Source organism: Ochotona princeps, chromosome 13 (genome assembly GCF_030435755.1).
Source record: "Ochotona princeps isolate mOchPri1 chromosome 13, mOchPri1.hap1, whole genome shotgun sequence".
Taxonomy (NCBI): Eukaryota; Metazoa; Chordata; class Mammalia; order Lagomorpha; family Ochotonidae; genus Ochotona; species Ochotona princeps.
In genome coordinates, this window is record NC_080844.1 from 23,685,753 (window position 1) to 23,709,772 (window position 24,020).

The 24,020-nt window shown below is 40.6% G+C and overlaps 1 protein-coding gene across 3 annotated transcripts in view; it reads left to right on the forward strand.

Moving 5' to 3' along the window:
* Nucleotides 1-24,020, forward strand: part of BICC1 (BicC family RNA binding protein 1) — a 261,793-nt gene that overhangs the window by 217,834 nt on the left and 19,939 nt on the right. For 2 of the 3 annotated variants that reach the window (XM_058672037.1, XM_058672039.1), the window contains exons 4-16: nt 3,936-4,015; nt 6,192-6,350; nt 7,530-7,583; nt 8,073-8,267; nt 8,858-9,109; nt 12,242-12,373; nt 14,423-14,609; nt 16,352-16,513; nt 17,383-17,579; nt 17,726-17,858; nt 18,383-18,539; nt 20,855-21,020; nt 23,864-23,903. In XM_058672037.1, coding sequence (XP_058528020.1) covers nt 3,936-4,015; nt 6,192-6,350; nt 7,530-7,583; nt 8,073-8,267; nt 8,858-9,109; nt 12,242-12,373; nt 14,423-14,609; nt 16,352-16,513; nt 17,383-17,579; nt 17,726-17,858; nt 18,383-18,539; nt 20,855-21,020; nt 23,864-23,903 — 1,914 coding nt within the window. The remainder of the gene's footprint in view (nt 1-3,935; nt 4,016-6,191; nt 6,351-7,529; nt 7,584-8,072; nt 8,268-8,857; nt 9,110-12,241; nt 12,374-14,422; nt 14,610-16,351; nt 16,514-17,382; nt 17,580-17,725; nt 17,859-18,382; nt 18,540-20,854; nt 21,021-23,863; nt 23,904-24,020) is intronic. The other variant, XM_058672038.1, reaches the window with a different exon arrangement.

Below are 24,020 nucleotides of genomic sequence, written 5' to 3' on the forward strand. Positions count from 1 at the left end.
ATGCGTGTTCCTGGCAGCTTCAAGTTATTTAGTGATGGTTGGATTACCAGCTAGTCGTCCTCCCTCCCAGAGGATGACGTGAGACATGTAAGCCAGTGGGTAGGGCAAGAATCTAAAAGCCAAAAATCTGTATGGATAATTGACAGTTGGTTCTGTAAGTACTATGACCCTGATTTGAAGTGAGGAATTTTGGAGGAAGTGCACTGTATATTGCCACATGGGCTATGAGCTAAAGATCTGGACCTTCAGCTCCTCCCTCTTCATTTAGCTATCTCATGAAATACAGGAGCCATGAATCCATTCAGCAGTAGCACACGAGGTACCTACCCCTGGTCTGGCACTGTGGCTGTTACAAAGTCAAGGAAGACGTGGTTCTCATGTCCAGGGATCTTGAGGGCTTGTCACAAAGCAATCAAACAATGTTCAGAGTAAACATCTCAAAACTTTTATGCCTAAGTTGGAATTGTTCTTCAAAACAAATTTGAAGAGAAGTTACTCTACACTGATTCCCTCTTTTTCTGTCCTGATGCTCTTTCCAGCTGATCTTTTAATTTCACGTTTAGATTTACTAGCATGGGAATATTTAGGTCTCTCTCTCTTTCTCTCTTTCTGTCCTATCATATATTTCAAGAATGAGTCTGTTTGAAGCTTTGGTCCTTAGGCTGTTACATAGACAAGTTTCGACTATAAATTGCCAGGCACTGAAAACAGACCAGCGTTTCATGAACTCAGAATCAGATTAGGTTCAACCTATAATTAGAGCACACATCCTGTCTCTTTTTAAAAGGAGGAAAAGGAGAATTAAAATAAAAATATATATATTATATATATAATACATACATATTATATATATATATATATATATATATATATATATATATATATATATATATATATATATAGTGCTGCTAGCCATCCAAGATTTGACTTGTTTTTGTGTGTCATTATTGCACTTGGTTATTGAAAGAGCTTTTAAAAAAAGACTGGTGCCTGGCATGATAGCCTAGTGGCTAAAGTCCTCTCCTTGCACATTCTAGAATCCCATATGGGCGCCGGTTCTAATCCCAACAGCCTGCTTCCCATCCAGTCCTCTGTGGCCTGGGAAAGCAGATGAGGATGGCCCAAAGCCTTGGGATCCTGCACCGGTGTTGAAGACCGGGAAAAAGCTCCTGGCTCCTAGCTTTGGATTGGCACAGCTCCAGCTGTTGCGGCCACTTGGGGAGTGAATCAGTGGGTGGAAGATCTTCCTGTCTCTCCTACTCTCTGTATATCTGACTTTCCAATAAAAAATAAAATAGGTATTTTTAAAAACCCACTGATTCACATCCTGGAGACAGTGTGATGTTGCATATCGGTTGCACGTTTCCCAGAGGCAGTCTAATGTTGACCAGGCCAGTTGCACCTGGTTATATGCATTGGTAATTTACATTTTGGTCACTAGATGGTGCCCTTTCACTTTGAAATTAAGTGTGTGTGTGTGTTTTACATAAATTGAGCTTTTTATTTTTCTTGTTCCATTGGTGCAGATGATGGAAAATTATGTTCTTGTAATTGCATCTGAAGCTCCCTGTCTACCTATGGAGAAGAGCTTTAATGTGATTGCCTAGCCTTTGAAAAATCAAAATCATAGCCTTGTAGGGTTAGCTGTTTAATACTTGCTGTTAGCTTTTGTGTGTGTGAAAAAAATATATACCTTTGTGTGCCATGGAAGAATTTTGTTATGTGAATGGGGTCAATATGTAAGTGGTTACAATTGAAAATCTTCTGTAGCTACCGTGCTGTTTTTCATTCCTAACATCACTCAGGGAACCAGTGAGGTCCTTACCAAGGAACCTGTTTTAGCTAGGGTTTGCAGGTGTGTCTGATGTGTGAGCATGCTCTGAGAAACACTGTAGCCCAATACCCCATGCACATATCTTCAGTATAGACCAACAGTCGTGTCTGCCTACAATAACTGAAACCACAGTTGTGGATATTGGAGGCTGAAGTTTTGAATATGGACAACTCTGTGTCAGCAAAGTCTAGAGGAATTACAGAAGACTGCGTGAAAATCGCAGAAGTGGTAGAAGCTGCCTGGCGTGTAACACAGGGCAGGAGGTGCTTTACGCGTCTGTGGTGGCCTGCATTAAGGAGTTATACACACAGTACTGCAGGATTCTCTCCCAATGTGAAATGCTCAAACATCCCCTCTGTCTTTAGGCTGCTTGCGTTACAGTGCCTAATGCTTCCACACTATAGAACGTTTCCACCAACCCCAAAGCCTCTGATTTTCACAGCACTCTGTGAGGAGATCAGAAATGGGAGAACTGCCGGAGGCCACCAGCAGCCGATGAGAGCAGCCAGGGGCCGGGGATGATGGCGCTGCCTCAGCCAACACACGGCAGGGATGCCACCTCAGGAGGGCTCTGGCTCCCAGTGTGTGTGGGAGGACAGGGTGGGGGCAATGCTGATGCTAATTGGAATGTCAGCATGCTGGTCCTGAGAGAGGGTTGTTGGAAGAAAATTCCTCCTGCCATTCTTTGTTTCCTCTCTGGTTTTGTAATTGTCCAGTTGCACCCTAGGAATATATATGCTATACATGGCATTGACTTTGACCTGAACCCTAGGGAGATGAGCTGTGAGAGGAAGCCTGAGTGACTGGGTCTCTGTGTCCCAGAGAGTGGGCGCCCTTAAAGAGTGAGAGGGCTGGGTCAGAACTGCTTATTCATTGTAAAACATGCTTGCTAAGCACTGCTGACCCTGCCGCGGAGGTGACAGGTTCTGCTGTGTATAACAACTTTGGTTAAGAAGCTGGTGTGTGTTGGAGGCACGCGGTAAAGTTTATCAGCAAGGTGAAAATCCTAATCAATGACCTCTGTCTTTACTACTGAAGGCGATGGCTGTAGAACTTTCAGTTTAACCTCAGAACAACCTGGCATGTGTCAGGCTGACCGCTAAGCAAGCAGGGCACCAGATCACTGGCCAACTTGGAAGCCCATAGAGCTGGAGAGGGGGTCCCTGCCCTGGGCCGTGGCTCCTGCTGTACCAGTGGCTTCATCTCCAAGGTGCCTTCCCTCAGAAGAGCCCTAAGGCCCACTCCCCTTGTCCTAACTGATGTCCCTGATCCATTCCACTTGCTCACATTTTGCGCTTTCTCATCACCTGTGTTAGATAAGCTCTTTGATTCATTTTTGTCTCGATGCACAAGACGACAATTATGTGGACGGGAGTGTTTGTTCCTTCACTGCCATCATGGAGCCCCCAGTTCCTGGAACGTGGTCTGATGCATAATGTACGTTCAGAAAATGGTTGTTGAATAGGTGCTTTCCTACCCAGAGTTCATAGTAGTGATGTACTATGGATGCAGCCTCTTAGTCACCCAATAGTAGTTCTGGGCAAATATCAAATTAAATGTTTCCAAGTACAAATGAAGATTTTTTTCCCCTATTAATCTGACCTCTGGGGATGTTTTCTAAATTATCCCAGAGTTTGAAATGTGGATTTACAGTTGGAAGACTAGTGTATACCTCCCAACCCTTCGAGTAGTTTCTAAGCCATGTATGGTTTATATTTCTCTGTAAATGGTGTCTCAAAACTGTGCTATGAGTTAAATAAATTAATGTGTTTAAACTCATCGAAAAGGGCCTAGAGTGTAACAATATATTAATTATGAAATGGAAATATAGGCATCTCATTTGTTAAAAAAATGTTATTTATTTTTTGCAATTGTATGATATATTTACATTGGAAAAAAAGTTTAACCAGTTGTCTGGGATGAGAGAAGTCATTAGTATATGAATAATTTGACTATCCTCTAAATTTGGAGGTTTGGGTTATTCTTGTTTTTGTCACAGGGATGCCTACCTAAAGTGAAGCATTTAGCTAATTTGTTACGAAAACTCTTAAAAGACAGTTTGGGAGTGGCCCATGAGACCCTTGTTTCTGATTTCTTACAGATCCCCATATAAAGGTTTCTGGAAAGAAAGAAGACGTTAAAGAAGCCAAGGAAATGATCATGTCTGTCCTAGACACAAAAGTAAGTGAATGTTAAAGACACTCAGATGTCAGAACCTTGTCTCTGCAAAGGCTCCTTCATGCCGTTCAGAAAGAACCAATTGGAGAAGAAAACCCAGGAGAAAGTAATGGTGGGTTTGAAAATGAGCCGTGTAATTCTACAGTGATTGTGCAGTCTGTTGGGTCCCGAGTGGGCTCCCTCATATTGTGTGACTGCACAGTGTTTCTGTCTATACATGTACCCATAGGTGTGCATGTACTTGTGTGTGTAGATTATCTTCTGAGGTAGGCACTGGCTCTGGCTAGTATAGAATAGTAAAAGGGATACAAATTAGTGTATTTCCCTTGTGGTACCAGGAGAAGGTGTTTTCTTTCGTGTAATTGCCTGCAGGTAATCTCTGCAAGTCTGTATGTGAAAAGAGAACAGGAAGTTGAGTATATGCGTACGTATATTTCATTATGTCTAATATACTTTTTGTTCAGTATACTAACTATTATGCACAGAGAGAGCATATACTCATTTATGTCAGTCAGTACATGTGAACCATCCGTTCTATGCCAGGAACTTTGCCTAGGCATTTAATACTGAACAAATATTAATCTCTAGTCCAGAGATACTAAATAATTTGCTCAGGCTTGCAGAGCTGATCAGAGGAATTCAAATCCAGGCCATCTCATGTCTATCTGGCTATTGTCCCTCCCTCATTTTTTTATCTGATTGCAAAACATTTTATGAAACAATAGTAATCAAAACAGTGTGATGTAGGTAAAAAGACGGAGAAGCCAACGAAGCATTATGGAGATCTCAGAAGTAAGCCCACACATACGTAGTTAAATGATCTCTGGCAAAGGTGCCAGCGCTGCACAGTGGGAAAGGACGGTCTCTTTAATAAACTACGTTAGCAAAACCAGTCACAGGAAAGCAAATGAAACTGGAGCTGAAGCTTATACACAAAAATCAATTCAAGATGATGAAAGGAGTAAGAAGGTCTGATGTTGTTAAACTCCAAGGGGAGAAACTTCATAACATCAACTTTTGCAATGATTTCTTGGATACAATAAAAATATAAAAATTCCAGCAACAGCAAAAGTTAGATAATTTTAGATCACACCAAACTAGAATTTTTTTTTCACAGCAAAGAATCATTCAACAGCTCGAAAGGTAGTTCAAAATTTCCCAAAACCATTTGCATGGATTCTAATATGACTGTTTTTTCTTAGAGTTTTATATGGTTTACTATAAACTATAAATACTATATATTATAGTATAATCTTATACTTTGTATTTATTAAGCCATTTCAGAGCCAGACTTCAATCTTTTGTGATCTCTTTTTTTTTTTAAAGATTTATTCATTTTATTACAAAGTCAGATATACAGAGAGGAGGAGAGACAGAGAGGAAGATCTTCCATCTGATGATTCACTCCGCAAGTGAGCCAGAACGGGCCGATGCACGCCGATCCGAAGCCGGGAACCTGGAACCTCTTCCGGGTCTCCCACGCGGGTGCAGGGTCCCAATGCATTGGGCCGTCCCCGACTGCTTTCCCAGGCCACAAGCAGGGAGCTGGATGGGAAGTGGAGCTGCCGGGATTAGAACCGGCGCCCATATGGGATCCCGGGGCATTCAAGGTGAGGACTTTAGCCGCTAGGCCACTGTGCCGGGCCCTTTTGTGGTCTCTTCTTCACCCATCTGCCGACCAGTAAGCGTGTAATAAATTGACTTAGTGAAGTTTAGCAAACCGTATTACAGACGTTGTGAGAAAACAATACATGCTTGATTTTTCTGTCTTAGTTTCCTGTCGTTTTAGTCCCACAGTTCTGCAAACATGCATGTCATCAGTTGTGTTGTCATCTGTTGTTTCATGTTTCCTGGCTAATATCTTTGAAGGAAAAGGAAGTAATTTGTCATTGTAACTAACTTTTTTAAAGGCTGCTTTGCATGAAAAATATATTGATGAAGAACATCACTGTTCTCTGAAAAATCTAGTTTACCATCAGACTGGGGTTTTTTTCTTATAATTACAGGGAAGTTGATAGAAATTAGACATTTTAATTGAGACAATCTTATCAAATAAGAATCTACAAGATTTCCCAGTGGGTGACTTATTGTTAATTCCTTTCTCTTGTTGGCAAAATGTTTTAGGGAGTTGTTCCTTCCTTTCTCATGCATCAAGAAATGATTCATTATTTCCATGTAGAGCAATCGGGTCACGTTGAAGATGGATGTTTCCCATACAGAACATTCACATGTGATCGGCAAGGGTGGCAACAACATTAAAAAAGTAATGGAAGAAACAGGATGCCACATCCACTTCCCAGATTCCAACAGAAATAACCAAGCCGAAAAAAGCAACCAGGTGATTTGTCTGTATTTCTGCATAAAATCTGAGGAGACTGAAGCACAATGCTAACTTTCAGTATAAGCCACAGTCTTTTTTTTTTTTTTAGTTTACATGTATCTTTTGAGAGTTGAGAGCGAACTAGTAGTAATATTGATGATTGGTGCTGTGGGTTGTTGACCTGCTTCAAGGAGTAGAAGGTGTTGCCTTTTCTATGTGATGACAAATGGAAGAATTCTTGATGTGTGGTTGGTTGAAAACAGCAGAGAAAGATAACCTACCTATTGCCTGCATGCTTGCATCGACCAAGATGCTACCCTTTAGCTACCCTCTGTCACCTTCTAAGAGGCAATGCATGAATGCCAGCCTTGCTTGCATTGATTGAATCATACCTCTGTGTTCTGTACACACTTTTTCTACTGTATATTTTCTGTTTGGAAATCTGGGGCTGTCATGTCCATACACAAGCACCTTCAGTGCTTGGAAAGATTATTCAGATTCTCTTGTGTGCTTGTCACAATAGCACAGGCTGTCAGCCACAAAAATGGCTGTAATACTGCCTTTTCTCTAGAGGTGTTAGCAGTGACAGTAGGTGTAGGCATGATAGACTAGATCGGAGGCCATGGTAAAGATGCAGGAGCCATATTCAAGATCAAGTAACGGGACATAACCATGTCCCTTAAGAACAGTGTGCACACCTCCTGTCCTGTCACCCCAGGGCAGGACTGACACTTCTGTTTGTGGACTGTGAGAAGGTCCTGGGGACTTCAGGAGACAGCTTAGGGGTAGGCGTTGGAGCAGTGATTATTAACTTACTGGAATGGAGGAAGTTCATTATTTTGAGAACATTATACAGCCGTATCACAGAATGTTAACTTACTTGTGCTAAGAATTTGAACAAGAATGTTAGAGTTTAAGGGAGTAATAATTATAGAAAAACTGGTTAGGATAGGTTCATACAAAGTGTGAGACTTCAGGAAGTGCCAGGTGCTGTAGATCTCTGGAAAACTGAGGTTCTCAGTAACCTGCCAGTTCCAGTCTGACAGGTCTGGGTTGGAGACCAAGAGCTTTCAGTTGAGCAGGTTCCCATGCAAGGTCGATACTGTTGGTCCCATATTTACATAACTGGGATGTAGAAAGCTGGAAAAGCAGATATGAGTTTGATTAGAATAAATCTCCTTATTCTTGTGTTTGCAGGTATCTATAGCAGGACAACCAGCAGGCGTAGAATCTGCCCGAGTTAGAATTCGGGTAATTATTACTATAATACTATCAATCATTGTCAACAGTGTTTGCATTGTAAGGCATTAAACCATCTTGATTTATCATTTTATAACCAAACTGTGTTGAATAGTTGTTTTTATGTCCATTTGGTATTTGCTATCTACATTTTTATTGTAAATATTTTATTGTTAGATGCTTTACAGATGAGCTTTTATGTTATTCTTAAACTTTTGTTCCATTGGAGACACTTCTGAGAAATGTTCTGGATTTTGTCCGACAGAGTCTCTGATGACTTTTAAATGATCACATAGAGACTTGAGAAAAAATGGTATAAGCACTGTGATTGGAAGCTGTCAAGCTTTGCAAAAGGCTTTTTTTCCTCCTTTAAACATTTACTTCTATCATAATAGTAACATATGTCTTAAAATCTGTTGTGAGAAAAGAACAATGAATTATGCACCTCTGAATGTACAATGTTTTAACTCCCTGCTTGGGCCTCTTGTAATTTCATCTTAGGAGCTGCTTCCTTTGGTGCTGATGTTTGAGTTACCAATTGCTGGAATTCTTCAGCCAGTTCCTGATCCCAATTCCCCCTCTATCCAGCACATATCACAGACATACAACATTTCAGTATCGTTTAAACAACGTTCCCGAATGTATGGTGCTACTGTCATAGTACGAGGGTCTCAGAATAACACTAGTGCTGTGAAGGTAAAGGATTGAGCTCATTCATAATTTTCTGTGTGTACTGATTGGTTAGAGCTGGGGGGCGTCATGGGGAGTGAAATAAGCCAGGCATGGAGAGACACATACTATGTATTCTCCACTGTATGTATAAGGGAGCTAAAATTTAAAAATACAAAAAGGAAAACTTCATCTGCACAGATAATGTTGATTACTGGAGGATGGGAGTGGGAGATATTAAAGGTATTAAAGGAGATATTAAGGTAAGCTGGGCGTGGATCATTAATTGTGACAGAGATAAAGATATGAGATGTTAATAGCAGAAAAGGGAAGGATACTTGAAAACTCTTTATTACTACCTCACCATTTTTGTTTGGTAAATGTAAAGCTACTCTGAAACAAACTGTTCAAAAATAAGTGTACTAATCATAAGTATACTCGCAGTTTATTTGTAAATTATATTAGGCTGATTGGTTTTCCATAAATTTCCTCTGTGTTGTGTTTTGTTTATAGAATATACCGTGTTTTTCTGTCCCTGTTGGGAGTAGAGTATAAAGAGTTTTCCTGTATGTGGACAGTCCTTTAAAGACGATTTCCCTCTTACCCTTTTCTGCTAGGAAGGAACGGCCATGCTGTTAGAACACCTTGCCGGGAGCTTGGCATCTGCCATTCCTGTGAGCACACAGCTGGATATCGCAGCTCAGCATCATCTCTTTATGATGGGTCGAAATGGGAGCAACATCAAACATATCATGCAGAGAACGGGTGCTCAGATCCACTTTCCTGATCCCAGTAATCCACAGAAGAAATCCACCGTCTACCTCCAGGGCACCATTGAGTCTGTCTGTCTTGCAAGGCAGTATCTCATGGTAAGGTTACTGAAGTTAGTGTTACAGTGGATTGTGTTTTTTGTTGCTCTTGTTGTTGTGTTTTAAAACGTCTTTGGATAGAGTTGCTTCATTTACTGCACTGCAGTGATGTTGAAGAAGGCACTCTCTGAGACGGGGCATTTAGCCTGGTGGTTGGGATGTACACATCCTGCATAGAAGTGCCTGGGTTCCGGTTCCAGCTCAAGCTCCTGACTCCAGCTCCCTGTTGATGTTCACTCTGGTAGGCAGCACCGATGGTTCAGGTAGTTGTATTCTTGGGACCCATGTGGGAGACCTGGATTGAGTCAATTCCCAGCTCTTCACTTTGGACCCAGCACAGCGCTTTTGGGAAGGAAAGCTTTAGCAAATGGGAGTTTGCTCTGTGTTTTCTGTCGCTAAAGTCAGTAAACACAAGGAGGCATTCTTGAGGCCTTGTCAAGAAAGGCAGTTATTGGTTAAAGGAAATAGAGTGGATGGGTAAGGTTGAGTGTACCCCAATCTGACTATAGTTATATGGATAATTTTCCTGGACCATTTTTTAAAAAAATTTAAACACAGAAGTGATTACAATGGAAAAGCTGTTCTGTGGCATAGATGGAAGGTCATTGTCTTTATCTGCCATGTAGTGTTAGTTGGTGTCCTACTCCACCCCTACACACACATCTGTTTAAACGAAAGTGTAAATACTGTTGAAGTTCACCCTCAAGGACGTAAATTTTGGTGGTGTGAAACATGTTTCTGTTTCTGCAGTATCTGCTGTAAGTTTGAAAGTAGTATATTTAAGCCATAAATTTGAGTGTCACTTGTTAAAGAAAGACTGCAAAGTTATAAATTCAGCCCTACTGCTGATTTATTATTTATAGTTTTTCTTTGTTTCCTGTGTTCATTTAAAACCCCAGGGTATGTGTGTGTTCATAGAAACAAAAAGGATGGATTTAATGCTAGGCTCCCAAATATTCTTATTAAAAGCCTCATTATACTCTCTTGTAAAGGTGCTTGACCTTTAGTGACATTTGAATCCGTAAGCATCAGATGTGACCTTTGCTGTTATTAACTTGCAGAATTTGTTTGGAGAAACTTTCGGAAAATCCATAGTAGAACTGTTATTACTTTTCTTTGACAGATGACAACTTGTTACGATCATAAAGGATTATAATGCATAATTATAAGAACTGTTGTTATGAATGATTTATTTTCAGCCAACTTTATTTTATCAGGGATTTATTATTATTTTAATTTGAGAGGTGGGGAGAGAGGGGTTGGGTGTTGAGGGAGAGAGATGATACACAAGGAAATCTCCCATCTGCTGTTGGCCTCTCCAAATGTTGACAGAAGCCAGGGTTGGGCCATGCCAACCCAGGAATCTAGAATTCACTGTGGATCTGTCTTCGGGTGGCAGAGACCGCAGTATTTGAGCCAGTACCACTGCTTCCTAGGGTCAGCAGTAGCAGCAAGCTGGAGGCAAGAGTCAGAGGTGGGGATACAATCAAGCTGTTGATGTTCCTTAGGTTCTCTTAAATATACTGCCTACCAGGTAGCATGCTCATATCCAAGATTGTAATAATTGCTTTCATGTTTCACCATTTTTGCTGGTTCTTTAGATGTTATTTTTAAGTTCAGTGATTCAAGCATTTGAACAGTTGTAAATTCATATTCACACTATGATCATACCTGCCCCAAAAATAAGCGTGCAGTGGCACTGTTGGCCAAAATTGAAAGAAGTGAAGGATGCATTAAAAGGCTTTCAGCTATAGTTTAAATACCATTACTTTAGAAAAAAACTAGAACTGTCCATATCAAACTCACTTTTATCCACAAGAGAAGTGGATCATGGTATTTCATTTTAATCCTTGTGGATTTAATGGTAACTTCTGATAACTCATATACAAAAACTTTCAGCAACCAGTACACTGCAACTGAATATTCTATGGATTAGAAAAAGAAAAATGTTAGGTGATTCCTGTGCTTGGTAGAATAGGGGCTAGGAAGAAAACCCCAGTGAAGGAGAAGTCTAGACTGTGCAGTGGTTAAAAAAAAAAGTGATAGTTGCAAGAAGGGATACTGACAATAGCTTACTGCAAGGAAGGAGGAGCTATTGTGTGGGCTGTATTGGAAGGTAAATGGAGCCTGGGTTGGTGAAAATGTGGGGTAAGATACCAAAGTATAGATTATAATTAAAGGGTTGTTGAAGGGGCAGGTGTTGAGTGCAGTGCTGAAGATTCTGATCGGGATTTCCACATCCTGTGTCTGATGTCTGAGCACTGGCTCCTGATCCCCATTTCTTGGTCACACACAGACTGGGAAGCAGTGATGATGGCACGAGCATGTGGGTTCTTGTCACCCACATGAAAACCTGGGTTGAATTTCACCTGTTAGTCCATCTATGGCTGTTGTGTGCATTTAGGCAGTGAGTCTGCTCATGCGAATATCTCCTTGTCTGCCTTTCTCTCCTCATCTGTCTGTTTATCTGCCTTTCAAAGAAATAAATGAAACATTAGAAGCTTAAAATAGGAAGGGGAAAATGAAAGAGTGGAAGGGGAAATCCCTGAGCCTGTGGAACTGGATCATGAAAAATAAATTTGAAAAATAATCGACTTAAAATAAGCAATAAGTAGTTGTGAAAGGTAGTTCCAAGGTGTGCTAGCCTAGAGGCAAGAAGAAATGTAATAAACTTTTTGATCTGTGGTGGCACAAGCAAGGCTGACCCAAAATGTAGAGTAAGTTGGATGTTGATAAACATTTAGTTTTTATTCAGAATTCAACAGAAAGACACAACTATGAGATGTTGAACAGTGAACACAATTACTACACTTATTGTGGTTGTGAATGTGGTTTCCAGCATCATTGCAAAACTGAAGCCGAAAGACATAAGTTTTCCAAGATGTAGAGGCTAAAAAAGAATTCATGGTCCAGAAGAGAAATTTAGCACATGATGTTATCCAAAATAGTTTGCTCTCGCTCAACGTTATCTCCACACTAATTATCCAAGCTATAAGAATGTGTGTAATTTCACTTTCAGTAAGTTAACTTACTCTTAAAAATCTGTAAAAATACTGCAAAATTTGTGGTTAAGGTAAATGATCAGGTTTTTCCATGACTGTTAACTACTTCTTATTGTGCAATGTCTTATAGGGTTGTCTTCCTCTTGTATTGATGTTTGACATGAAGGAAGAAATTGAAGTAGACCCCCAGCTCATTGCTCAGTTGATGGAACAGCTCGATGTCTTCATCAGTATTAAACCAAAGCCAAAGCAGCCAAGCAAGGTAGGTTCAGAGTCTGGTCAAGTGGCATCTCACAGTCCGTATAGCTGTATGTTGCATGCAGGTGCATATTAAAATGTGCATGGACTTAATACTCTACATTTGTGCTGAACATTTAATTGTACATATGAGTTTGCAATTATTTTTGGAGTTCATTCTTTTGTAACCATTACTTTTCTGTAAGATCATGAGAGAGAAAACCATGTTTCTTAATTTGTAATCTGGAACCTCAAAGTTTTACCAGATTACCAGTTGGTAAGGCTACTTACACGTGTGTACGTATGTGTGTACTTATCCAGTGCCATTCAACAAAATATAAAGTATTTGCTGATTCCAACCAATGTACAATCCTACAAATTTAAGGAATAAGTGCCCATTTAAAAAAAATAAATTTGTAACTGCTGAACTGTCCCCAGTTCAGCCTTTTTGGGATTCCTCCTTTAAGGTGCTAGTAAAATGTCGCTAGTGACGTGCAGAGAGAAAGGAGTTAAACTGCTATTCAGTGTTAGTGAGAAGGTGAGCAAAGAAGAATGCTCCTGCATGGGCTTGGAGTAACTTGGCACCATCTCTCACACAAGAGCACGGGTGCTGCTCCTCTTCTGACCTCCTTCCAGAGGAAAGCCCTGGGAGCAGCATGGTGTTGAGTAAGGAAAGCACGTGCTGCACGGTCGCCTCTGCGGACACCCCTGGTTTCAGGTACGAAGCGTGGCCCAGAAAGCTGCGTGCTGCGTCCGGGATGGGTTGCCTCTGAGATAGGAATGCAGAGCTAGCCAAGTGCACAAGGAGAGTGTGCCGTCTCCTCAGTAGAAATCAGAAACACAAAATAACACTTAAATCGGGGTCCTAGGTAGTAGATATTGTATTAGTGTTGGTTTTCAGTGTTTCAAAAGAATCTCTTTAGTATAAAAGGATTTGCAAAAAGGAACTCTTAAGTTTATGGAAAGATTAAAATTCCTGGACTGAGTCAAGTTTCCTGACTGAACCTAGTAGGAAAAAACCACCAAATAGTTCTGTCTTTCAATTTTTAATATCTCAACTATAAACTTTATCATATATACACACATATATATGTAATATTTATGTATAATATATATTACATATGTATTATATATAATATGTATTGTATATGCATATATAATATGCATAATATGTGTTATATATTTTGTGTATACAGGCACTTAAAATAAATTTGTGGAAAGTGAAATTAATAGATAAATTTATGTTGGTATAAAAAAGTCTTAAATCCTGGTATAGGTTTTTCATAACACATAGTTCCATGAAATTTTTGAAGATCCCTTGTATTGTGGTATTTACTGTCTCTGAATGAAAACAGTCACCACTTATTCAAAAGGAAACTTAAAGAACTAGATAGCCACTTTCTTAGCCAACAGGTGTTGTTTTGTTTTGTTTTGACAGTCTGTTGGGGACTTTCTTCCTTGAATTCCTTGAATTCCTAGATGAACCTATCAAGGTTAGAAAAGATCTGTTATTTAGGTTTTTTTAAACTGTAAACATGGCCATGAACAGCGGTAGTGAGGAAGAAAGGAGTGATTGTACGGGTTTGTTAATAGGCCATAATTGTCTCCCGTAAGTGACTGTGGCTATGCAGTCTGTGGATTTGGTTTGTGAAACTGAGATCAGAGAGAGAGGCTCTCGGGGGAAGGAAAAATCTCGTGGAAGAGTGGGCTGGAGGGACGAAAGTGCCCATCAGCTCGCTGTGCCTTGGTGGCTCTGCCAGGTGGCTGCTGAGCCCCTGTGCTTCTCGGCATGTGAGCTGTGGTTCCCACCCCAGGTTCTGTATGTGTGCTGTGCCTCTCAGGGCCTGAGACACAGAAAACACACACGCACACACGCACACACTGCATAGCAAGTAGCCTACAGCCTTTGCAAGAGGACTGAAGAAATTAGCAGTTGCAACTGGCAGCTGATGATAAAGCACATGACTTTGTCCCCACAGTGGAATTCTTATTAGCATATTCATTTCCTACCTTCCCCCATTCATTGCAGACTACTCGCATGTCACTTTTTTCCCCCCATTATGTGTTTTCATAGTCTGTGATTGTGAAAAGTGTTGAGCGAAATGCCTTAAATATGTATGAAGCACGGAAATGCCTCCTTGGACTTGAAAGCAGTGGGGTTACCATAGCAACCAGTCCGTCCTCAGCGTCGTGCCCTGCCGGCCTGGCGTGTCCCAGCCTGGATATCTTAGCTTCAGCAGGCCTTGGACTCACTGGACTAGGTATCACATTTATTATTACATGTTTCTCTGTCACTGGGGAAAAGCTTATCTGCTTCCCTGTTCTCCTGCCGCTTGGGGTCTGCGTGTAAAGGCTTTTGTGGGGTTTTTTTCTTGTTCATCCCTGAGATCTGGTGGAAAACAACCATGCTTGAATCAGTCTGCCTTGGCTTTTTTGTTAGACTCTGTGGATTTTGGTTTTCCTGATTCTTCCTGCATTGGCATAAATAATCAAGGTCTGACTTGTTTTCAGTGGATGTGTTTGTTCTTCTAAATTAAGAATGTCATTGAGACTGAAGCGTGCAGGCTGAGTGTAATTTATGTGTTTGTTCTTGCACACATTTGCAATATTGCCATCAGTCCCCAGAGATAAAGATGATCCGGTTCGCTTTTCAAAAAGCAATTGCAAATCTGTGTGGGGGGTGGGCAAAGGGAGAGGTACAAACCCTCAGAGCCTACCCACAGCCGTTAGGCCTGCTGCACCCGGACACAAAGGAGGGGTGTACTGCGGCTCTCGGGGGGCGGATGAACCTGTGAGTTTATCTGTAAGGCAGATAAACACACACCAGCAGCTTAATGCTTTTGCATTTCGAGAAGATGCGGTCCTCGGGGTGGTGGTCTCACCCTGGTCTCTGAGCTGCCATTGTGCAGGCAGAAACAGCCAGGTTCCCCACCTTTATAAACAGTTCTCAGTTCCCTTTATGCCAACAATGAATGCAGTAGCCCCAGCAAGTTGTGTTAACTTGAGATGGAGAAGACATTCTCAATAATCTTAGTTTTTTTTTCTCAGTAACTATTCTTTAAAAATACTTGTTTACAATATGATCAACAAGCCTAGATCCCATTCCTGTTAAGCAGGGCTTTTTCTTTGACCGCTGGTCTGTTGGTGTGGTTCATACCGTGGGGACCTGAACAGAATCATGAGCTAGCAGGGCCGTGAACACACACTACACCTCATGTGCCTTTGCAGGAACCAAGTCTGTCCTCTGCTAAAGAAAATAATCAAGCAGGGATTCATAGCGACTGTATTCTTAATGTGTTTTCATTGTTGTACCTCTCTCACAGTATTCAATGTCTTATGTATGTATTTCGGGAAATGCCCTTACAAATCCACATTTTATTTTAGAACGTATTTTAGATTCCCAAAGTAAAATTTTATTTCTGAAATCTGGCACTAAATACTAGAAACAAAAACATTTATTTTGTGAGAAAAATTTTCATCATCAAACTGGAGCCCCCAAAAGTCATGTATGTGTTTTCTCATATGTGTGAAAACTGTTCCAGGCAGTTCAGCCTCCATGCCAAATTTCCCTTGGGATCCATGGCAGTGTGACATGGGAAACATTCCCTGCTCCCTGCTGGGTGTGAATGGGGTAAAAGGGTCTTTTTGGAGAGTAGATGACAAGAGAGAAGGGTAAGTCACTGTGTGAACACAGCACTGCTCCTGCTGGCTCCTTGAAGAGAATGCAGAGTGCTGGGTCCTGCTCAGTGGCCCTGACTGCAGGCTAGCTGTGGGCACATCTGCCTTCTATTGTCAGATTAACAGCTGTTTGTGGATAAGCTAGTTCTTATGTTGGGCTTTGACAGTGCAGTATTTTATATAAGTTTTGGAAGAAAATTTGTGATGCATTTTTGTACTGAGAAAATACCAAATGTCATGAAACATTGACAAATACTGATACAGGTGCTATTGCTATTTAAGGTTTTGAACTCATGTATGTTGACTTAGCATCCATTTGTTACAGGTCTCTTGGGGCCCACTACCTTATCTCTGAATACATCAGCAGCTCCAAATTCACTCTTGAATGCGTTGAACAGCTCGGTCAGTCCTTTGCAAAGTCCAAGTTCTGGCACCCCCAGCCCCACGTTATGGGCCCCTCCGCTTGCCAATACTTCAAGTGCCACAGGTCGGTATCCTTAAGGTGTATGTATCTGTAGGTAGTATTTTCTAAATAAATTTTACTAGTGATTACATCTCCATGAGGGAAAAAAAATGGCTGTAAGCATAATCTACCTAGAGAGAGATTTCCTCAAGTGAAAACCAGTTCAAAATCAGCCAGCAAAAACTGAGTTATTGGCGTGAGTGAAATGTGATCTTCAAATAAACAGACTAGGAGAAAGCATGAAGTACAGGAAACAGCAGCAGCTACACAAGGCCTCCCACCTGGAAACCAGGAAGTGTAGTCCTGGCTGGTCCTAGTTTGGACAAACTGGCTTGGTAATGGGCACTTATTAACCTGGCCAGCACCCTCTTCCATACAGTGAGGGGCTCAAAGTAAATGTTCATTTTAACATTCTTTTGTATTTTATACTGATATTATGGAGAAATCAAAATTCTCTGAATGTGCAGCAACAAATGTTTTTTAAAAAGATTTATGTATGTGTGTATTTGAAAGCAATAGAAAGAGAAACAGGGGAGAGAAACAGAGCAAGGCTTTCCAGTCACTGCTTCACTCCCTAAATGGCTGCAGGAGCTCCACCAGGCCGAAGTCCTGATCCAGGAACTCCACCCAGGGCTCACAGGAGAGGCAGGAGCCCAGGAATGTAGGGCTTTTTCTGTTGCATTCTCAAACATATTAGCAGAAAGCTGGCTTGCAAATGGAGCAGCTCGAACTCCTACTCACACTCTCATAGGGCGTACCAGTGTCCCAGGTAATAACTTAGTCCACTACGCCATAATACTAGCCTCAAAGGGTTTTTTTAAATTGTCAGTGAAAAAAAGCAATTGTTGGTTGAATTTTCCCCTAATATTTATCTCCATAAAATATTACTGTAGGTTTTTCTGCTATACCACACCTTATGATTCCATCCACTGCCCAAGCCACACTAACCAATATTTTGCTGTCTGGAGTACCCACCTACGGGCACACAGCTCCGTCTCCCCCTCCTGGCTTGACTCCTGTCGATGTCCATATCAACAGCATGCAGAATGAAGGCAAAAAAATCTCCGCTTCTTTAAATGGACATGCACAGGTAATGAATGCCGTTCTTCTGAAACGGTGTAGCTTTGCTATTTGTGTGGGATAAGCCACTGTTCACTTGTTTAAACCTTCGACTGAAATGAAGCTAACACTGGACAGTTTATAACCATGTCTCTGCACTGTTTTCTATTATTCCAGTCTCTGAATATAAAATATGGTGCAATAGCAACTTCATCACTTGGAGAAAAAGTGCTGAGTGCAAGCCACAGTGATCCATCAATGCAGACAGCTAGATCTGAGCAAGCTTCCACCCAGTCAAATCCTGCAGAAGGTCAGGAACTTCTTCCCGTGAACTTGATTCTGGTGTATTACTGCTTTTATAAACGCCATTTGTGGAACAGTGATCGGGAGTTGGTTTTTCTAACCATAGCTCATCCTACTTTAACCATGTGGAAAACCAGTATTTTCCATGAAATTCCAAATAGCATGGTAAAAACTAACTAAAAAGCACTTGCACCAGAAAGAATCACTTCAGTTCCATGTGAATTTCCTAAGTTAATGCAGTTGTGCAACCAAAAAGCATGACCTCACTATAACCTATGTGTGTATAAACTTATTTATATAAATATATATTTTTCCACTTAAGTGAATTACTGTATATACCCTTTTACCTTATCTTCTAAAAATATGAGAGTCTTTTCAGTTTGGGTTGCTGTGACAGTTTGAATTTGTGAAAATGTCTTCCCAATGAAAGTGTTAGATTCTGTCAGGTTACTAATATCTCCATAGCTGGATTCTGATTTACTTCCATTGTCGGCAACTGTCAACTGTAGGGTGATACTCTTCTCTGTGCAGGTTGTAATGATGCCTTTGTTGAAGTTGGCATGCCTCGAAGTCCCTCTCATTCTGGGAATGCTGGAGACTTGAAGCAGATGATGGGTCACTCCAAGGTTTCCTGTGCCAAGAGGCAAACAGTAGAACTACTGCAGGGCACCAAAAACTCACACTTGCAGTATGTATTTCAATTTTAAACACCTTTGGTCCTTGGCAAACAAGGGTGTGAAGACTCAGCTTATTTAAGTCAATAGTCAGTACTCTGGTTCAAGTTAGATTAGATCTCTTCAGTGGCTTATTTTTTTATCTTGTTCCTTCTTTTATAATTTGACTAAGGAATGATGTGTAATGATTTTCACCCTTTCCCATCTTCTGTGTAGTCCCTCTTCAGTGTGGTTGGTGAAGTTTGTATCTGTATCTTCTACACCATCTGTATTGATAGGAAACTTTCTCTCGGCTCTTCAGTAATCAGCATCAGCAATGTTTATCCCAATGTTTGCTCTCCGACATTTTCCCATTGTGAATTCCTCATTTGCCTTTCCATTTCTTTCTTGAGCAATGGTTCCATTTTTCCAAATTAGTTAATTTTTAACTTTTTATTAAGTACAAATTGTCATGATTTTCTGTATTAGCAATAACACCAAGTAGTAGTAGGTAAATTGTGTGAAATGTGACTCCCCTTCTCACAGCAGTTGCCAGTGTTTCAGTCTTACTTTGTGCTTCCCTGTGTTCAGTTCGCTTGGTGGTTTCTGCTATGGAAGGTTCTGCTCCCAGCCGTCTGCGTTTGCCCAGTTCTGTCTGCTCTGCTTGTGAGTTCCTTCCCTATATTTGAAGTGTTTTTAGGCAAAGATTGGCAAGTACAGTCTAACACTCTTCATTTCTTTTTTTTTTTTTTTTTTTTTTTTAGATTTATTCATTTTATTACAGCCAGATATATACAGAGGAGAGACAGAGAGGAAGATCTTCCGTCCGATGGGTCACTCCCCAAGTGAGCCGCAACGGGCCGATGCTGCGCCGATCCGAAGCCGGGAACCTGGAACCTCTTCCGGGTCTCCCACGCGGGTGCAGGGTCCCAATGCATTGGGCCGTCCTCAACTGCTTTCCCAGGCCACAAGCAGGGAGCTGGATGGGAAGTGGAGCTGCCGGGATTAGAACCGGCGCCCATATGGGATCCCGGGGCTTTCAAGGCGAGGACTTTAGCCGCTAGACCACGCCGCCGGGCCTCACACTCTTCATTTCTTAAAGTCTTTTATTTTATAAATGTTTTGGTTATTTAAGTTTTATGATTACTCTCATTTTGTCCACTTCTACTTTGTCTATACAAGACTTTGAGTTTACCAAAATAATGGTCTTTACCTCAGAAAAAAAAAATCTTTTGATTTCTTCAAAGCATTTCAGATAAAGTGTAATCCTTTCAGCATCATCATTGTGTGTGTGTGTGTGTGTGTGTGTGTGTGTGTGTGTGTGTGAAAGCTTGTCACCATCTCCCATCTGGATCAAGCTGCTACATCCCGAGGGGGCATCCCTGCATCCGTCTCTCCTCAACTCGGTCTTTTTTTGCACAGGAGTTTGATCTTGTTACATTCTGGCTTAAAACCCACATGTGGATACTTCATTACATAGGCTCTTCCTCAGAGTCGCTGTTGTCCCAGCCTTTGGCATCAGTAAACTTGCAGATGCCCTTTAATTCAGAGTTGAGGTGCTGTGTGTGAGGCTTCTGTTGATGGCTGTCAAGCAAAAAGCACTGTTGCCCCTCTTGCTCTCCAGGAGCCTTTTCTAAATTCCTCTGGCACAACCTAGGAATAGTTGGCTGCGTCAGACTGAGCAGATGAACCAGTCAGCTCCTTGATTCTCAGTTTTTATGTATATCCTTTTTTTTTCCATCTGAGCCTGTCTTGTAGCTGGATTTGAACTTCAGATGCTTATCTCCTGTATATAACAGATGTTATAAAAAAGGTCATTACTTCTCAGTGTAAGAAGGACTTTCATGCCCTGTCCGTCCTCTTACATAGGCTTTGGAAAAGGTTTTTATCCATGTCATATGCATTTTGCACATATGTATTATGGTTACATTATTCACATAGCTTCAGATCAATTCAGTCTCTGTTTAGACTTTGTATGCATGCATCATTGATATCTCTTTGCACTATAAAAACTAGAAATATTTTCTGTACATTTATTCAGCCTGCACCATATGCAAAATACTATATATGCTATATGTAATATATACGCATATATATCAAGAAACCATTCTGAGCTCAGTGCTGGAGTCAGAATGCCTGCCTGATTCAGATTTCTGCCTCCCTCATTCAAATGAGAGGTGTGACCTTGACAAGGTCATCTCTGACAGGGATATGGCAGGAGCACCTGCGTCCGATCATTGCGGTGAGAATTAAGCGACAGAATACATATAGAGTGGTCCTCAGCCATGGGAAATGTGGGATGTTTGTTTCCATCATAGTGAGTTGCTAAGTTCCACAATTTGTTTCACAGCAGCACAGACAGGTTGCTCTCAGACCCAGAACTGAGCGCTGCAGAAAGCCCTCTGGCCGACAAGAAGGCTCCTGGGAGTGAGCGTGCCGCCGAGAGGGCAGCAGCCGCCCAGCACAACTCGGACAGGGCCCGCCTTGCCCCACGGCCGTCGTACATCAACATGCAGGTAATGGCGGTTACCTGAGAAGGGCATTCACACCTGGAGGGCTGTGCTCAGTGTGTTCAGTTGAGTGTGAAGCAGACAGCGATTCAGAAGTTGGGTTTTCCTTCTGCACTCTGGTTAAAAGGAAATTAAAATATATGTGCAGTAGGTAGGAATTGGTTTTGCTATAAACATTGAAGTACAGGATTTAGCTTAAGTGAAAAGAATTGTTTTAAATAGTATATTAAAAATGGCATGAAATGATCTGTGTCTGTGTATCTTATGTAGATAACATAATTCAGCTGTTAGAAAAATGTCATGCAAAATAGACTGTTACTAGTATTACTGCCTCATGGCATGATCTTGGATAAATAAACATAATATGCCATCTATGAAATGAAGGTGATAAATTTATTTGGTGCCATTTGCAGATAGCTATGAAAACAAGCAGTGTAAGGTTTTAGTTTTTTAATGAGATGCTGAATATTATTGATGATTGGGTTGGTTCACAGGCTTTTTCATGATTATTTAAAAAAAACTTTTTCCACAAAGGCTTCCTTTGTCTTCATTTTAAAGCTGTTAGGCTAATTACTCAAAATAAAATACTGGCCATGAAATTCAGAAATCTAATTTCCATGTACATCACAAGATGAAAAATAAGAGTTTTATGCATAATGTTTTTAGATTCCTATAAACATTGGATTTCAGCACCAGAATTACTGGGTAGATTTAACCTTGTCATAGTAACAAATTTATCACTTCATCCTTTCACCTCCAAAAGAGAGAAAGCACTTTTTCTTTTTTCACAAAATTCTACAACCCTTCCTTCCCCGAAAAACTGTCATAAATATGTCAAAAATTAATTCATAGAACTAAGTGATACTGTGGTAACTCCAGCGCAAACTCTTATTCAATCCTCCTTGTACGTGTGTGTGTGTGTGTGTGTGTGTGTGTGTGTGTGTTTATTTAAACATTTATTTAAGAATCAAAATAAATCTTCCACCCATTGGTTCACTCCCCCAATGACCAAAACAACTAGGACTGGGCTAGGGCAAAGCCAGGAGCCAGGAATTTCCTATAGGTCTCCCACCTGAATGCAGGGGCCTTGGAAATTGGATCTTCTTCTACTGAGCTGGATCAAAAACAGAGCAGCTGGGACTGGAACCAGCACACATATGGAATGCTGGAATCACAGGGCAATAGCTTATTCTGCTATACCACGTGGCTGGTCCCCTTGTGTGTTCTTAATCTTTTTTGTATTTGAATATTTATATGGGTTTCCAGAGAAGTATTTTCACAAAAACCATAGTCTTCATGGTGTGTCTGTGTGAAAACTTCCGTTACATTTTCTCTGGTAGACTTGTTTTGGCTCACTGTAAACCAAAGCCTCTTATTTAAGAAGCATCAAATCTCCTTATATTTTCTGTCCATTTGGTGGTGTTTTCCATCAGATGTGTAATGGAAGCCAATTTCATGTTTATTTAAAACATTCTTGATGGAGTTTTAACATAAGTAGATGTTTGTGTGTGAAACCAGTGAGTAGTTCACTCTTACAATCACTATGAAATTGATGATAACAGTCACTGAGCAGTGACAGGGAGAAATAGTAAAGGTTTCCCTGGTTTCTGCAGAGAGCAATGATCTTTCTCTTGGCTGCTCATGGTGTGCTGTCTCTCCAGCTTTTTTTCGTTTAACTCAGTTCTTATTTTATAGCTATTTCTTCTGTCCAACCTTCTGTAATTGTAAGTCATTGAGACTGTTGATAGTCATGAGTTCATTGTTGTTAAACTGAGCACAGTGTTTTTAACCAGTAGGATGCAGTGAACACTTTTGAACAGGTGAATTTAGGTCCTCCCCACACCTTGCCCCTACATATTAATAGTTATAAGTTGAACTCCCAATGCCATTTTAGACATAAGATGTAAAAAAATGTCATCAAGCTGTTGTATCTAAAAATCTTATTCTCCCTCTGATCTAGGGCTATGGTTTGGGCATTACTAGATAGCCAGATTTGTCCAGGACACCACTGTTTTCTTTTGTACATGGCCTAATTAATCACAGCTCATTTCATCTCAGAAGGATCCTGTTTTAGACCATAAATTATGTGGATACCTTCCATACAATGATGTAATTTCCTGAGAGAAGGAGCAAAGAGCTCTTGTCACTTGACTCTTGACCCTCTTTGTTGGCCTTGAGATATCCTTAAATCTGGTCCCAGCCGCAGTGGGGAGATGATACTGCCAGGTGAATGAGATGTGGCCACATAATTTCCTCTACTTTCTTGCACAGTACCTAGAGTCCCTACATAGGTCTAACTGCATTATACACTGTTAATGGAATAGATGACACCATCCTATGCACAAGAAGATAACTAGGTTTAATGTCACTGTATTGTCACATGCTTTTATGAAAGTTAAATATTTTGCTATTTATCTCACTTCAAAAGCAAAGATTGTGCCAATCAGGCTTCATAATTTTTGATGTTATCTTGGTATCAGACCTTTTCAGGTGATACTAGATGAAGAAGGGTCTGGAAACACAGAGGAAGCCAACAGATAACTGACAGCATTTTGGTGTGTTTAGGAATGGCATCACTTTAGTGTATTTGGGTCCTGATTTGGTGGATATTCAATGTAAAGGAACTTCTTTAAGAAGAAAAATCCTAACTCCTTTCTCTGCCATGTCTTAATGTTAGAAGTGTTCATTTCTTATGGTAATTTTGAAATTAGACTTGCATTAGCTTAGCATGTGTCTTAGGGATGTTTTTGGGACATGGTTAGAACCTTTGTTTTAGAACCATTGTCATGAGTATTGCGTTACATTTAGAGAGTTTGACAGTGAAAATATTTTCTCCTTTTAATTTTCAGGCGTTTGACTACGAGCAAAAGAAGTTGCTGGCAACCAAAGGTATATGATACAGTAATGATCACACTTTATATTTTGATTGAATCATAAATGATTTTTGAGTATTTCTAATAAATTAAGAAACCAGATGCTCATGAAAAGAAACCCTGAATGTTTAGT